The sequence below is a fragment of the Podarcis bocagei genome (assembly GCF_964188305.1).
Source record: "Podarcis bocagei genome assembly, chromosome: 16".
NCBI lineage: Eukaryota > Metazoa > Chordata > Lepidosauria > Squamata > Lacertidae > Podarcis > Podarcis bocagei.
The window spans coordinates 19547785-19564879 of record NC_138142.1 but is presented as its reverse complement, the minus strand read 5'-3'; the positions used below and the strand labels follow the sequence as shown (position 1 = coordinate 19564879).

The following is a 17095-nucleotide window of genomic DNA, read 5'->3' as shown; positions in this document are numbered from 1 at the left end:
GTTTGGGTTGGCCCAATGCAAAAAGCGTGAGGATCCATGAGGATCCGTGCTTCAATACCACGTTTTTGGGCCTTGGATTGGCCAGGAAGCCGTGGATCCGAGTTTTTTGTGGTGCAGGCTGTGCCCCTGGACATGATGTGTGATTTGACGGTGAGTTTGGGGTGGCCCAATGCAAAAAGAGTGAGGATCCATGAGGATCCGTGCTTTAAAACCACGCTTTTGGGCCATGGAGTGGCCAGGAAGCCATGGATCCGAGTTTTTTTGTGGTGTAGGCTGTGCCCCTGGGAATGATGTGTGATTTGACGGTGAGTTTGGGGTGGCCCAATGCAAAAAACGGGAGGATCCATGAGGATCCGTGCTTCGGAACCACGTTTTTGGGCCATGGAGTGGCCAGGAAGCCGTGGATCCGAGTTTTTTCTGGTGCAGGCAGTGCCCCTGGGAATGATGTGTGATTTGATGGTGAGTTTGGGGTGGACCAATGCAAAAAGCGTGAGGATCCATGAGGATCCGTGCTTCGGAACCACGTTTTTGGGCCTTGGAGTGGCAAGGAAGCCGTGGATCCGAGTTTTCTGTGGTGCAGGCTGTGTCCCTGGGAATGATGTGTGATTTGACAGTGAGTTTGGGTTGGCCCAATGCAAAAAGCGTGAGGATCCATGAGGATCCGTGCTTCAAAACCACGTTTTTGGGCCACGGTATGGTCAGGAAGCCGTGGATCCGTGATTTTTGTGGTGCAGGCTGTGCCCCTGGACATGATGTGTGATTTGATGGTGAGTTTGGGGTGGCCCGATGCAAAAAGCGTGAGGATCCATGAAGATCCGTTCTTGAAAACCACGTTTTTGGGCCACGGTTTCGCCAGGAAGCCGTGGATCCGTGATTTTTGTGGTGGATGCTGTGCCCATGGCCATGATGTTTGATCTGATGGTGACTTTGGGTTGATCTAGTGCAAAAATCATAAGGATTCATGAGGATCCGTGCTTCGGAACCACGTTTTTGGGCCAGGGCGTGGTCAGGCAGGCGTGGATCTGAGTTTTTTGTGGTGCAGGCTGTGCCCCTGGGAATGATGTGTGATTTGACAGTGAGTTTGGGTTGGTCCAATGCAAAAAGTGTGAGGATCCATGAGGATCTGTTCTTGAAAACCACGTTTGGGCCATGGTATGGCCAGGAAGCCATGGATCCGTGATTTCTGTGGTGGATGTTGTGCCCCTGGACATGATGTGTAATTTGAAAGTGAGTTTGGGCTGATCTAGTGCAAAAATCATGAGGATTCATGAGGATCCGTGTTTTTTAACCATGTTTTTGCGCCATTGCGGCCACACGAAACAGTGGATGCGTGATTTTTTTGGTTCCTCCTACAGACTAAGATGTGGTCTACAGAAGCATGGTGTTTTTATTTTGTTTCAATATAAAAATCATATGAATTCATGAGGATCCGTGCCTCGGATCCATGTTTTTATGGTACTGCAACGCGGCAAAGTGTTGGATCCACGTTTTTTATAGTCCAGTTTGTAGGCGTGCCTTCTAGGTGTGATTTGACACTGCATTTGTTGGAATTATTTTTTAAAAAGTGGAGGATCCATGAGGATCCGTGTAGATCCGCCTTTTATGCAGACCCCACATCAAACAAACATAAATCATAACCTTATTAAAAATTACACTTATTAACACTGTTAAGTGACTTCCTTGCTTCCCCTTGGTTGAATTTCATTGCATGTCCTTTTAACAGTTTTCCAAATCACAGTTCTTAAAATAATTTAACTTAAACATTAACATCCTTAAATCTTCACGTTATGAAATTAAACATATTAATTCATCACTTAACTTAAATAAAATCCTAAGCCAATTAAGTATCTGCAAGCTGTTTTCAGTTAGTTAAACTTAACATGTTAAACTAAGTAATCATTAAACTCCTTCTGGGGCTTACTTCTGAGTAAACGCAGGACGCTGCCTTATTCTGAGCCAGGCAGACAGGTCCAGCCAGCTCAGTGCTGTCTGCACTGACTGGCAGCAGCAGCCGCTGTCCAGGGATCTAGGCAGGGAGCCTTTCCCCTCCCCGCCCCCAGCTCTTCCATCCAGCTGTGTGGCCTTTCCCCCTTTTGCTACCAGAACTAGAGAATCTGTGATTCCTGACTCCTAATTAGTTTGGGTCTGTACAAATTGGGCTCCAGGTATTAATCTGTGTGCAATTCACCCAGGGGTGAGCGGAGGGGTTTTTGCCTTGAGATGTTGATATCGGTTGAGAAGCCAGGCAAAAGGTCAGCCTATGGAGGAAGGACAATATACAAAATTTTATTATTATTATTATTATTAATAATAATATGTGTCAGTTGTTGATTTTCTCACCCAGCTCCCCACCTGTTTAGGGTTTAAACCAGGGGTAGGTACCTAAGGCCTGGGGGCTGGATGCGGCCCAATCGCCTTCTAAATCTGGCCCGCAGACGGTCCGGGAATCAGCATGTTTTTACATGAGTAGAATGTGTCCTTTTATTTAAAAGGCACCTCTGGGTTATTTGTGGGGCATAGGAATTTGTTCATTCCCCCCAACATATAGTCCGGCTCCCCACATGGTCTGAGGGCGGTGGACCGGCCCCCTGCTGAAAAAGGTTGCTGACCCCTGGTTTAAACCAACCTTCCTAAACCTTCTATTTTATTTCCAGCTGTTTTATTTCCAGGTTTCTTGGGGTTTGTGGGTGGTTTAAATGTGCCTTAAATGCATGGTGAGTACAGAGCCTTAGACCAGTGTTTCCCAACCTTTTTTGGGCAAAGGCACACTTGTTTGATGAAAAAAATCTCGAGGCACACCACCATTACAGCCCCGTGACGTCAGCGTGCAGCGTCACGCCGGGAGGGACGCACGAAAGTGTAAGTTTCAATTTTTTCCCCTCCCCCTTGCCGGGGAACCTCCAAGCTTTGGGGGTGGGGGGGGGGAGGAGGCAGCAAAGCGAGGCAGGAAGGAGAGCGCGGCTTGGCTGGGTGAGCTTTGGCAGGGGCAGGGAATGAGAGCCACGAGGCGGGCGCTGCGGACGGAGGCGCTGCCCGCCGAGCTCGCAGGCAGCCAGGCAGGCAGACGGCGAGAGCCCCGCGCTGGGCGGCCTCTCCTCGCCGCCGCCGCCCCGCCTCTCGCCGCCCGACTCCCTCCAGGCAACATCTCGCGGCACACCAGGCAACATCTCGCGGCACACTAGTGTGCCGCGGAACAGTGGTTTGGAAACACTGCCTTAGACTACAATTCCCATGAGGCCCCACCACTGCTTTGAAACGGCATGTATCACCAGTTTAGGGCATTTCCACCCCATATATTAAAGTACATTCAACACATGCTTAAAGCCCATGACTTCCCACCAAAGAATTCCAGGGAGCTGTAGTTTGCTGGGAATTAAAGTTCTGTGGGGGCAGGTACCATTCCCAGGATCCCTTGGGTGAAAGCCACGTGCTTTAAATGTGTATTGAATGTAATTTTGGTAGTTTCACAGCCCTCAGAAGCTTGGTGGGGGTGGCGGGCCAGGACGGGGCCTTCTCAGTGGCAGCCCCTAAATTGTGGAACTCCCCACAGAGGTGCGTCTGACAGTTTCATTACATGGCTCTCAGAGAATGCTGAAGACGCACCTCTTCACCCCAGCCTTTGACACCTGAAATGTGTGTGTTTTCAAGGCCCACCCTATTCCTGTGACTGCAATCTGCGTTTTTTATTCTTTATTTTATTTTATTAACATATAAAACACATACATTTACATTTACACAATACATATACACAACACACTACCTTATTTTCATAGCATAAAACATACCTACATTATATAATACCTACCTATACTGTACATATCAACATACCTACATACTTACCTCACACAGACACCCACCAAGTGACTTGACTTCCAGCCGTTCTTGTTACGCTACTTTATTTTTCCAATTAGCTTAAACGCATTTCATTCTTTCTTTAATCTCTTCTTCTGTCTTAACTTTACCCTCCTTTCGCTCTAATCATTTTCTGGATTCACTCAAGATCTGTCAAAAGTTCTACTTTTTCCACATAGATTTTGATGTATTCCTTAAAGAAAGTCCACTCCTTATTCACTCTTTGTACCGTATCTCCTCTTTTTTTATTCTTAATTTTAAATCGTCGTAACTCAACCCTGGAGCTTCCTGCCAAACAGCGAGTAATAAATTTATGAATAGTACCGATCAAGAAAGCAATGAATGCGTGCTTTAAGCGGCTGTGGCTTCCATCACCATTTTGAAAGCAGTTTTGGACCAGTGGCGTAGCGTGGGGGGTGCAGGGGGGGCCGGCTGCACCGGGCGCAACATCTGGGGGTTAGGGTTAGGGGGCGCAAATCCATGGGTTAGGGGGCGCAAATCCACGGGTTAGGGGGCGCAAATTACTTGCCTTGCCCCGGGTGCTGACAACCCACGCTACGCCACTGGTTTTGGACACATATTGAAAGCACATAGTTTCCCCTTCCAAGAATCATGGGAACTGTAGTTTGTTCTGGGTGCTGGGAATTGTAGTTTGGCGGGAACAAGCGTTGCCAGGATCTTTGAGTGGGGTGGAAGTCATGTGTTTTAAAGGCACTGCGTGGCACAGTCTCTCTCTCTCTCTCTCTTTTGGATTGCTATGTTTCCATGGCGACTGGGTTTTTTGTTTAGGATGCTCTCCTGACTGCTCTTTCTTTCCGCTGCTGCTGCAGCCGGTCTGTATGATCTTTTTCCTCCCACAGGGACAAACCGCAGATGAGTCGGCCTGGGCGGGCCCACAAACCGCTTGGGCTGCCTGGCCCTGATCACTTTAAGGAGGCAGACACATGACCCATTGTTGTTGTTGCTGCCGCAGTCCCAGGATACGAGAGGGAGGAGCTTTGCTGCCAACCTCCCAGGCAGCCCATCTCACTTTCCACTGCCTTCCTCCTCTCCGCCCGGCATCCTTACACAAGGCTAGCCGGCAGCAGAAGCGGCTAAGCCTCTCCTGAAGTGAGACAGCCTCTCTCTCCGTAGGCGGCAGGCCAGCCCAAAGACCTCTGCTTTAAGTGAGACTCCAGGGATCTCATCTGTTGTGTGTCGTCCTACAGAATGAGGCTTGCCGAATGTCTAGAAGCCGCTGGATTCCTGTCCCGCCGGAGCTGACAAGGTGCCGGACGTCGCAAGGGCTGGAGGTCGCAACCGAAGGTGATTCTACAACATTGAGGCACATCCAGGGCGTTTCTCCTCTGTCTGTTCCAGATTCCTCCTGAGAAAGCCAGAGGGATCCTCGCTCGCTCCCGGCCGGGACTGGAAATTGGATACTGGTGAGTCACTGGGAGTGACTTTTGGAGAGGAGACAGGAAGGGGGAAATAGCTGAGCGGGACATGGCAAACTTTGTGTGGGCACCAAAACCAGCCAGGAGACAGTGAGCTCAGGCAATACAGTGGTACTTCAGGTTACATACGCTTCAGGTTACATACGCTTCAGGTTACAGACTCCGCTAACTCAGAAATAGTACCTTGGGTTAAGAACTCTGCTTCAGGATGAGAACAGAAATCGTGCTCTGGCGGTACGGCAGCAGCGGGAGGCCCCATTAGCTAAAGTGGTGCTTCAGGTTAAGAACAGTTTCAGGTTAAGAACGGACCTACGGAACGAATTAAGTACGTAACCAGAGGTACCACTGTATTATGGTATTGTATTGTATTGTATTGTATTGTATTGTATTGTATTGTATTGTATTGTATTTATTATCAGCCAGCTTTCCCCCAGACTGGGACATCATGAAGGCAGCTTTCACAACTTAGAACAACACCGATAAAATGCAAAAAGCTCCTTGAGTTTGCAGATACCCCATAGTGGTGAAAAGTAGTGTTTTTTTCTAATTGACTTATAGCAGTTATTTCTAAATTTTCACCCATAAATTACCATCTCTTTTTTATAAAGCACTTTGAGGCTTTTTAGAACCAAGCAGTGTACAAATTTTATGAAATAAATGAATAAACATGCTATTTTTATGTTAAATAAATAAATAAATAAAAATGCAAAACAGCTAAAAACATGTAACAGGTAATTGTTAAAAAGGAACGGAACTCTATAACAGAATTAAAACAAATCTATTAAAATGCTGATAGTAAAAACAGCACCTTAAAAGAAATAATTTCCCAAAGGCCTGTTGGTATAGAAGTCTTCACCTGCCATTGGAAGGACAGCAAGGAGGGAGCCAGTCTGGCCTCCCTAGGGAAGGAGCTCCAATGTCTGGGAGCAGCCACTAAGAAGGCTCTGTCCCATGTCCCCACTGAGCGTTCCTGTGGGGAGTAATGGGACCGAGAGAAGGGCTTTGCTCGAAGATCTCAGAGCCTGGGCAAGTTCAGATGGGAGAATATGGTCCTTCAGATAACCTAAGCCCTATAAGATTGACATCTGGGTTAGTTGGGTGATTGTTTCAGGATAACTTTTTGTCTCTAGGCTCACCGCTGTTTGCACAGGGACTCTGTCCCTTGTGCTGATGCCAGGCTGCCGCCCCCGATGTGCCCACCCTCTCCGGGGAGAAGAAATGAAGCAGAGATGAATGCTGGCAATGGGGCACGACCCCCCTCTCCCTGGAAGCTGGATCCGCTGCCGCGTGGGGGGCAAAGGCCCCCCGAACCGTCCCGGCATGCTCTGCCCCTGGTCTTCACGGTCTTCGTCTGGCTGGCCACGGGGACCACCATGTCCAGCCTCAACAAGTGGATCTTTGCCGTCCACAACTTCCGCTACCCGGTCTTGCTCTCCTCCCTGCACATGTTGACAGCCGTGGTGGTGGGCAACCCTTTGGCGAAGCTGCGGGCCGGTGGGGCCGGGCACCCCGCCCCGTGCCCTGGAGCCAAGGGCAGGGTTTTCCTGCTGAGCCTGACCTTCTGTGCCAGTGTGGCCTTTGGGAACCTGGGACTGAACTACGTCCAGCTGGACTTTGCCCAGATGGTTTACACTACGACGCCGTTCTTCACCCTGACCCTCTCCAAGGTGCTGCTGGGGAAACATCACCACCCACTGCAGTACGTGGCCATGGGGCCCATCTGTCTGGGAGCTTCCTTGAGCATCGTCGGGGAGGTACATTTTGACCAAGCCGGCTGCTGCTTCCTGTTTGCTGCCACTTTCCTCCGCGGGCTAAAGTCCATACAGCAAAGTGAGTGCCTTGCATGGCTGCGTGTGGGCCCCAGTTCCTGGGGGAGGGTGGCCTGTGTGGAACGTTGGCCCTTCTTAAAGGTAAAGGGTAAAGGGACCCCTGACCATTAGGTCCAGTCGTGGCTGACTCTGGGGTTGCGGTGCTCATCTCGCTTTATTGGCTGAGGGAGCTGGCGTACAGCTTCTGGGTCATGTGGCCAGCATGACTAAGCCGCTTCTGGCGAACCAGAGCAGCGCAAGGAAATGCCGTTTACCTTCCCGCCGGAGTGGTACCTATTTATCTACTTGCACTTTGACGTGCTTTCGAACTGCTAGGTTGGCAGGAGCAGGGACCGAGCAACGGGAGCTCACCCTGTGACGGGGATTCGAACCGCCAGCCTTCTGATCGGCAAGTCCTAGGCTCAGTGGTTTAACCCACAGCGCCACCCGCGTCCCATGGCCCTTCTTAAGGGTCCTTTTAAAAGTGAGTTTCTAGTCTGGGAGTCATTTTAGACTCACAGCTGTCCTGAGAGGCGTAGGTCAATTGTGTGTCCAGGGCAGCTGTCTACCAACTCCATCTGGTACGCAAGCTAAGACCCTATCTGCCCGCGAACTGTCTCGCGAGAGTTGTGCATGCTCCAGTTAACTCCTGCTTGGACTACTGCAATGTGCTCTACGTGGGGCTACCTTTGAAGGTGACCCGGAAACTACAACTGATCCAGAATGCGGCAGCTAGATTCGTGACCGGGAGTGGCCGCCGAGATCATATCACACCGGTCCTGAAAGACCTACATTGGCTCCCAGTACGTTTCCGAGCACAATTCAAAGTGTTGGTGCTGACCTTTAAAGCCCTAAATGGCCTCGGTCCAGTATACCTGAAGGAGCGTCTCCACCCCCATCGTTCAGCTCTGAGGTCCAGCTCTGAGGGCCTTCTGGCAGTTCCCTTCCTGTGAGAAGTGAGGTTACAGGGAACTAGGCAGAGGGTCTTCTTGGTAGTGGTACCCACCCTGTGGAACACCCTCCCATCAGATGTCAAGGAAATAAACAACTATCTTACTTTTAGAAGACATCTGAAGGCAGCCCTGTTTAGGGAAGTTTTTAATGTTTGATGTTTTATCGTGTTTTTAATATTCTGTTGGGAGCCACCCAGAGTGGGTGGGGTATAAATAAATTATTATTATTATTATTATTATTATTATTATTATTATTATTATTATTATTGTCCTTATGGCTGCAGAGATGTGCTTGAAAGCGTGTGGGTGAAGAATATGAGCACTCTGTTATAGTTCTCCCTGGGAATAAATAATGGAGGAATTATGCCAATTGAGCACGTCTGCAAAACGTCTCTTGTTTTGCATTAAGCAGAGTCCAGCCCTTCCCAGAATTCTAATTGCATTGAAACCAGAGCCAGATTCGAACCTGGAATCGTTCGTTTCGTTTGTGTGCTGAAACTTAAAATGCTAAGCAGGGCAGAAGGCATGTTTTGTTTTTGGGATGCTAAATCTTTGCCGGGAGGTTTTCAGAAGGGAATACTTTATCCTTCGCTGGGCTGTTGTCTTGGAAATGGGATAGCTCATTCCAGTTTGTGTGTAACTTAAACATACAGCCTTCTGAACCTTCTAGTGGTAGAGCTAGGTCAGAGTCACGCCATCTATTCAAAGCACCACAAATGCCACTTTAAACGGTCAAAGCTTTCCCCCAAGAATTCTGGGGGTTGTACTTTGTTAAGGACTCTGGGAGCTTGTTAGGAGATACCTATTCCCCTTCCAGAGCTGGAGCTCCCACAGTTTCCTGGGAAGAGGGATTGATTGTTAAAGCACTTTGGGGAAGAGGGAAGGGTTTTTCCTAACAACTCTCAGTGCCCTTAACAAACTACAATTCCATGACTAAAGTGGGATCATAGTGCTTTAAATGGATGCTGTGAATGTTACCCTACACCAGTGAATCTCTATGCCAGTGATGGCCAAACTTGGCCCTCCAGCTGTTTTGGGACTACAATTCCCATCATCCCTGACCACTGGTCCTATTAGCTAGGGATGATGGGAGTTGTAGTCCCCAAACAGCTGGAGGGTCAAGTTTGGCCATCACTGCTTTATGCATTTATCCAGCTGCTGCCAGGCAAGCGTTTGGGACTACAATTCCCATTAGTCCTGGCCAGGGCTGATGGGAGCTGTCGGTTACAACAGCCATGCTGGCTAAGACTGATGGGCACTATAGTCCAAAACACTTGGAGGGCATCAACTTGGAAAAGGCTACTCCCTAAAACATCATATCTGGGCTGGACTCTTGTCTCCAGTGCAGGGTTGTGCAAATTTAACATGTACTTCCTCATTCTTGCTTGGTCATCTATGCTCAGAGAAATGTAAGTGGCTGTTTACTTTTGGATAAGAGGCCACTGGGGGCTTTATGATGGATTTATTTTTATTTCAAACACATCTTTTTTAAAAACAACAACACCGACATATACAGTTTGGGAAAGGTCAGGACTCAAGGGCCTAGTTCTCAGTGAGGTGGTGAACCTGTGTTAGGGCTGTACTGCTTCAGATTGCGGGTTTGGGACTCCCAGGACTGAATGCTCCACTGTACAAAAGGATTCAATGCACATAAACAGTGAGCCTTCTCCTTGACCTGCTGGTTTTCTATGTGCGGGGAGTTTCCTACCTGTGAGGGAGCATTTCAGTGAATGAGGCTTCGTCCCCCAAAATCTGAAATAATAATAATAATAATAATAATAATAATAATAATAATAATAATTTTATTACTTATACTCCTCCCATCTGGTTGGGTTCCCCTAGCCACTCTGGGCAGCTTACAACATATTGAAAAACAGTTGTATGAAGTTGGGACTGATGGGTTGCTTGGCAATCCTGGCTGGGGCTCATGGGAGTTGTAGTCCAAAACAACAGCAGGGTGCCATGTTGAAGAAGTCCATGCCATGTCGAGGAGTGGCCATGCCTCGGGGAAGTTCTCTCCTGCCTCCTGTGTGCTTTTCTTTCCCTCCTCAGCCCCTCTCTGAATTTGGTGTCCAGCTCCGAGGGCCTTCTGGCGGATCCCTCCCTGCGAGAAGTGAGGTTGAAGGGAACCAAGCAGAGGGCCTTCTCGGTAGTGGCACCCACCCTGTGGAACACCCTCCCATCAGATGTCAAGGAAATAAACAACTATATGACATTTAGAAGACATCTGAAAGCAGCCCTGTATCGGGAAGCTTTAAATGTTTGATAATATTAATTATTATTATTATTATTATTATTATTATTATTATTATTATTAAAGGTAAAGGGACCCCTGACCATTAGGTCCAGTCACGGACGACTCTGGGGTTGCGGCGCTCATCTCGCTTTATTGGCCGAGGGAGCTGGTGTACAGCTTCCGGGTCATGTGGCCAGCATGACTAAGCAGCTTCTGGCGAACCAGAGCAGCACACGGAACCACCGTTTACCTTCCTGCCAGAGCAGTACCTATTTATCTACTTGCACTTTGATGTGCTTTCGAACTGCTAGGTTGGCAGGAGCAGGGACCGAGCAACGGGAGCTCACCCCGTGGTGGGGATTCGAACCGCCGACCTTCTGATCGGCAAGTCCTAGCCTCTGTGGTTTAACCCACAGCGCCACCCGCGTCCATTATTATTATTATTATTATTATTATTATTATTATTATTATTATTATATTTTATATCTCTCACCCCAGGTACCTTCCTGCAGGAGGAGCGGCTGGACTCGCTGACCTTGCTCTGCCTCACCTCCCTGCCCAGCTTCTACATCCTCTTTGCGGCCGCCCTGGTCCTGGAGGTAGGGCCTGCCTGGGACGGCACCCTGGCCTACGGAGGGGGCCTCTGGGCCTGTGTCCTGCTCAGCTGCCTGGGCTCGGTGCTGTACAACTTGGCCAGCTTCTACGTCATCTCGCTGACGTCGGCCCTCACCATCCACGTCCTGGGGAACTTCAACGTGGTGGGCAACCTCCTGCTCTCCCACTTCCTCTTTGGCAGCCGCCTGACGCTGCTCAGCTACGTGGGCATCGCCCTCACCCTCTCGGGGGTCTTCATGTACCATCACTGTGACTGCATCGCCTCCTGCTGGCGCTCCAGGGGTGGGCGGGGCAAAGAGGAGTAAGCGGAGAGAGGGAGGACGTGATTGGAGCTGTGACTGCCAAGCGCGGGAGCTGTAGGGCCAATGGGGTAGGGGGCCTGCCCTGCCAACCCCAGCCTGCTCTTGTCCAGCCCCCATCTGGTCCAGGAGGGTTGGCACTGGCTGCCCGCTTCCTGCTCCCCGGTCTCAGCGTCGCTCAGCCGGGAGGAGGACGGGGACAAAACTAGAATGAGTTGACTCAGCCTGCTCTCTGGCGCCACCTACTGTTGGGCTCCCTGCTTTCTGCCCTACTCGGCCGCCACGAGGAGTTAGGGTGACTCTGAATACCCGTTGTTGGGAATTGCAGGTGGGCAGAGTGCCGGTTTGCTCAGGTCCCGCTTGCAAGCTTCCAATTGGGGCATTTGGTTGGCCACTGTGAGAACGTGATGCTGGACTAGATGGGCTTGATTCAGCAGAGTTGCTCTTATGTTCTTACACCACCACTGCAGGCGGTGGCACTGCCGACCAGCTTCCTTCCCTCGTTGTTGCCCTTGTGGAACTGCAGAAAGGAGGACGGGGACAAAAGCTGCAATTAGTTGGCTCTGCCTGTCGTTGGCTGTGGCGCCACCTACTGTTGGGCCTCCCTGCTTTCTGTCCTGCCAATCCCAATGGGTGCCAGCCACTACTGCCGCTGTGGGAAGGTGTGCCTCTCCTCTCTGATGGATCATAGCATGCCTCTGGTATGTTGCGGGGGGACAGTGGGTGCTCGTGATCAGCAGATGCCAGAATTGTGGGAAGGCTTATCCTCCTCCAAATAACTCAGCCCCACCTGACCCCTGAGCCATTTTACGCACTGGGCAAGAGCTACAGCAGATGGTTTTTAGAGGAAGCCAGGAGACGCCACCTCTGCCCACCGAAGGATTTGACGGCACGGGGTGCAGGGATTAGATGCTGCGTATCTGAATTCTCACCTACATAGAATCTTTTTTAAAAAATATATTTTAGAAATCCCTGCCCCTAGAAAGCCAGCACTTTGGAAGAGAGAGGGTTCTCTTCTCATTTTCTCCCTGATGTGCTAGATTTCTACATGCAGGTAGTCTCCCCAGCTCCTCTGAGGCAGATAATTCAAACATGCAGACTCTGGGGAAGAGAGAAGGGAAGAGCGGATCTGCCTCAGCAGACCTCCCTGGCACCAGCCGCTACTTCTCATAGGGCTAAAAATTGGGGGAAACCAAGTGTTTCCTTCTTTTTAAAAAATGTTGAGACTTGAATGTGTGCTGGACTGCACCTCTGATCTCCGCAAGCCGCTTTGCAGCCATGCCAATTCTCGTGCCAGTTCCTCTCCAACCCCTCCGAGGGCACTGTGGGATTGATGCCCACAGAGGGAGGTGGTACAGAATTCCTCCTTTCCTTGGGTAGGGCTCCCCACTAGGTACTAAAGTACTGAATGAGGAGCTCCCATATAGGAGGAACATGGAGATGAAAAGTGGTGTGTTCAGGACATGCATGTGTGCGTGTGTCTATTTCCGTTCTCTACTGCCACCTGGTGGGGTGGCGTATAGTGCAATTTTTATGGATGGATGTTTTATTTCTGTGCTGCCTGCTAGTGAGTTAAGGGTGTGTGTGTTTGAGAGAGAGCGAGAGCTCATGCACATTTGCTTATGAGTAGACACCCATTAGTATTTCCTTATCCTCACTGGGCTACATCAAGGATGAGGAGATCTGTAGCCTTCCAGGTTCCTTTGGACTACAGCTCCCATCAGCCCCAGCCATCCTTGTCAATGGTTAGGGATGATGGGAATTGTAGTCCTAGCATCTAGAGGACTATAGAGGTCCCCCCATTCCTGGACTAGGTAACTCCTTAGGGTGCTCATTTGCTTTCGGTGGATGAAGAAAATCTTTACTTGTGGCTTGTGTGAATATATTCGAAGGGCATTTTCCACCTGCCCACCAGATTCACTGAAATCCTCTGATAAATGGGCACCCATTAAGCCCACCGGTAGTGGGTGAAAATGGTCAGTATTACGCTCCATGGGGTAAAATGCTTTTGGACACGTTTGTTTTTGTTTACTTGTTGTTTCAGGGTGGGGATGCACCCCGTTTTTGAAGGAGTCAAGATCAATCTGTGCATGCAGATCAAATCACATGGCGCAGAATTCTCTTGGACCAATTTCTGCTTGCACATGGAAGTCTAGCATGTGAGGGGGTGAGAGTTCTAGCCCACCCGAACTCCCTGGGAGGCTAGCTTTCTACACGCAGGGAAGTGTTCGCTCTGCATTCTTGGGTGTCCGTTCCTACGGTTCGACGTGGAACTCATGTGTCATGTGGTTCACCAGCAAGTGTTGGTTGGTTTTCAGCCACTCCTATAGAAGTGGATTGTCGTTTCCCCCTTACGACACTGGTTGCCCTGCTTTGCATTTTTCGTTCTCTGCAAGTGGAGGTTAATGTACATATCCGTAATGTCTGCAAGATGCGCCAATGTCGGCTTGCTGTCATTTATAGCAAAGGGGGTTCGATAATCTGTGTGTGTGTGTCTTGGTCAGGCTTCTCTGACCTGGCGCTCTCCAGATGTTTTGTTCATCCATTTCTACCAGACCCTACCAGCATAGCTGTTCTGAACTACAACTACAGCCATTCTGGCTGGGGGCTGCTGGGAGCTGTAGTCAAAACATTTAAGAGGATGTTTTGGAGGAAGGCTGGGTTCCAGATATCACGGGCAGAGCCAACACATTTGTGCCTGGTGAAAAGGCTGTGGATACAGGCATTTTGCTACTCAAGTGTAAAGGGAAACATAAAGGCTGATCTGACCCCCACATAGCATGCCAGAATCAATTTGGTGCAGCAGAAAGAACTGTTAGCAGATTAATAAGATTGCCACTAGAAGGCTAGCCGTGAGCACTCAGCAGTGCTGGGTGGGTGGGTGGCCAAATGTTTTTGCCAGGGTGTAAATTATTCAACTTTTTTTATTTACCATATGTGTGTGTCTTTTTAAGGAGGGTGGAATTAGGTTCAGCCCTAGCCACTTTTGTGCCTGAGATAAAAATTCGCAAGGCACCACTTTTGTCCACTGACATGAGGAAAAGTCAATATGACGATTCCTCTGCATATGTTCATATAGGGCTGAGTAAAAGTGTTTGAAAGTGCTGGTGGATCAGGTCTGTCTGTCCTACTGGTACCCAAAATATATCGGCTGGAACAGCCACTCCTAGTGTCTGTCCTCTGTCGGAGGCAGTATGCAGGGGAAGGTAGAAAAAAACCACCACTGTTGAGGAATTCAGTATTGAGAGTTCCTAGGGCTTCTGGTCTTTTCTGGCCTCCTGTTTATGGATTGATAGAAGGGCAAAGGTCTCCTCACAATACCATTTGTTTCATAAAACCAGATTTCTACGGTGTGAGGTGGGCCCTGTGTTATTGTTAACTGCCGCCTGAGTTGTCCATAAAGCACAAGGTATTTTGTGACAACCGGAGTGGTGTAGTTGTGAAAAGTGTCTAATCAGGACCCAGGGAAATTTAAGGCCCTTTCCTCACTCAGCCTCACTTCAGGCCAGTCACTCTTTGGACATAACTATCCAGGCTTCATACCCCACGGTTTTTGGATTCTGGCTAGTAACAGAAAGCCACAGTTCCGTGTGTAATGGGAAACTGGTTTGGTTCACCAGTATTAACACAGGAAGCTGCCTCACACAGAATCAGAGACTGCCGGTCCACCTAGCTCAGAACTGCCTACGCGGGCTATCGGCGACTCTCCAGAGTTTCTGATCTGAGACATCACCACCAGCCCTACCTGGAAATGCCAGGGATTGAACCCACGGCCTTCTGCTTGCAAGGCAGATGTTCTACCACTGAGCTACGGCCCTTTCCTTGAAGCCACCAGGGGAGGGGAAGGAGTTTGTAGGCTCTGTTTCACAAACCATGGTTTCCAAAGCCAGGAACATTATATCCCGACTGACCGTGTCCGTCAGCTTAGCCTACCTCACAGGGTTTTGTGGTGAGCATCTAAAGGGTAGGCAGAGGACCTCATATGCCACGCTGAGGTCCTCAGTGGGAGAGTGTTAACAAAATCACCACCGTAGTGGAGGCATCGCCATTTTTGCACGCACAGCTCTGGGGAATTGTATCTATCCAGTTTCCTGTCTTGTGATGCCGTCGCCACTCTCGCCCCCGACCCTTCCTTCCAGCAGTGAGCGATCCTTGCCGTATCACACCCAGCCTGAACCGTCCCAGTTAGGGACACGTGTCAAGTTCTCCTTTCGTGAAGCGTCCGGGTCATGCCATCCGATCAACGAGATAACGGGCGACTGAGGGAACCTCTGGCGCAACCAGAGCACAAAGAAGGCCAAGCCGGCCTCTCCGGTTTCATTTGCCCTTCAAATAAAGCTCTATTTTTGTCTTACTTGAGCGGTTGTGCTTGTGTCCTTGAACGACCTGAGGAAGGGAGGGAAACAGAGATGTGGGCGAGAGGGAGAGCCGGAGCCCACTCCTCCACCTCCAGCAGCTGTTTTGAGAAAAGAAATAGCTCTACATCAGGAAAGAGGATAATTCCCCAAGGTCTTTGCCCTTCCGTTGCCAGAGAAGGCGGGCGATGCAGGGAAATGCCTGTTCCTGCCCATCACGGACAGTTGCCATGGCAGCCGGTCGCATGAAAGGCTTGCTTTTGCCAGCAGCAAACTCAAGGGAAGGTTTTTCATCCCACACCAGGGGTGAAGCACCTTTTTCAGCCCGATGGCCATCTTCTCTTCCAGGCAACGGTGCCAGGGGTAGGCGGGACTGGAGGCAAAGATGGGAGGAGAAACAAATACGAAATTTGACTTATATATACTAGGCAGGTTCCTACTCACACTCAAACACAGCTCCATCTGCCGTTCAGGCAAGCAGGAGGCATTATCAGAGTTCAAGGGCACATTCCAGCCTGGCAAAAACACTCAAGGCCAGATAGGAAGCAAAGCTGGTGAAGGACAGGGCCTGGGGACAGGGAGTGTAGCCTGGAGAGCATTCCAAAAGCCAGATAGGCCTGGAGGGCCACACTGACTCCCCGCCAGGCCTGAGGTTCCTCACTCCCCAATGTATGGAATAAATGGAGGCAGCAGATCAAGCCAAATCTTAGGCCAGGAGTCAGCAGACTTTTTGAGCAGGGGGCTGGTCCACTGTCCCTCAGACCTTGTGGGGGGCCGGACTATATTTTTTTGGGGAAATGAACGAATTCCTATGCCCCACAAATAACCCAGAGATGCATTTTAAATAAAAGCACACATTCTACTCATGTAAAAACACGCTGATTTAGAAGGTGATTGGGTCAAATCCGGCCCCCGGGCCTTAGTTTGCCTACCAATGTCTTAGGGCTTAGGCCGTCTGTTCCTCCTCAGATTTCCCTCAACTGATCTGGCCAGTTTTCTTACTGAGCTCCTGAGGCAATAAGGAGCTGTCCACTGGCTATATATCTGAGCTAATGTAGGGGAGACGTGGAGCTCTACTGCTTGATCCCAGATTAAAACAGATCATTAATTGACCCTGGTTTCCACCCTTCAGTAAGGGGCCCAGGAAGGCAACGAAAGGGGAAATAATATTGCTTGGTGCTTATTCTCCCTTGCCTCTCGCCCTTCCCCCCTCTCCCAATTTGGATTAACAAGATTACCGTCTTGGCATGATCTCGCCCTCCCGGGAGCCGCACAGCATGGGGAACATTCTGTTCCTGGTTTGTCACCTTCTTTCTCCAGCAGGGCTCCTGTGCCTTTCAACGCTGGAACCCTAGCAGAAATGCAGGATCCTTATGGCAGGGAATGTCACACAGGACAGACATCCGTCCTGCATGCGGCAGTCGAGTGCATCAGAGCTTAAAAGGACATGGAAAGTGGGCAAGAGATTTAGGGCAAGGGATCCCCAAAGCTGCCGCACAGAGCAATGGGAGGCTTTGTAAACACTGTACATTTAAAGCACC

The 17095-nt window shown here is 49.8% G+C and overlaps 1 protein-coding gene across 1 annotated transcript in view; it reads left to right on the top strand.

The window, feature by feature from the left end:
• SLC35E4 (solute carrier family 35 member E4) overlaps positions 1–15553 on the top strand; it is a 70255-nt gene extending 54702 nt beyond the window's left edge. Inside the window, exons 2-4 of the mRNA XM_081175078.1 lie at positions 5061–5276; positions 6419–7118; positions 10784–15553. Of these exons, the coding sequence (XP_081031204.1) occupies positions 6479–7118; positions 10784–11205 (1062 nt within the window). The 5' untranslated portion in view covers positions 5061–5276; positions 6419–6478 and the 3' untranslated portion in view covers positions 11206–15553. The remainder of the gene's footprint in view (positions 1–5060; positions 5277–6418; positions 7119–10783) is intronic.
• The last annotated feature ends 1542 nt before the right edge of the window (positions 15554–17095 follow it).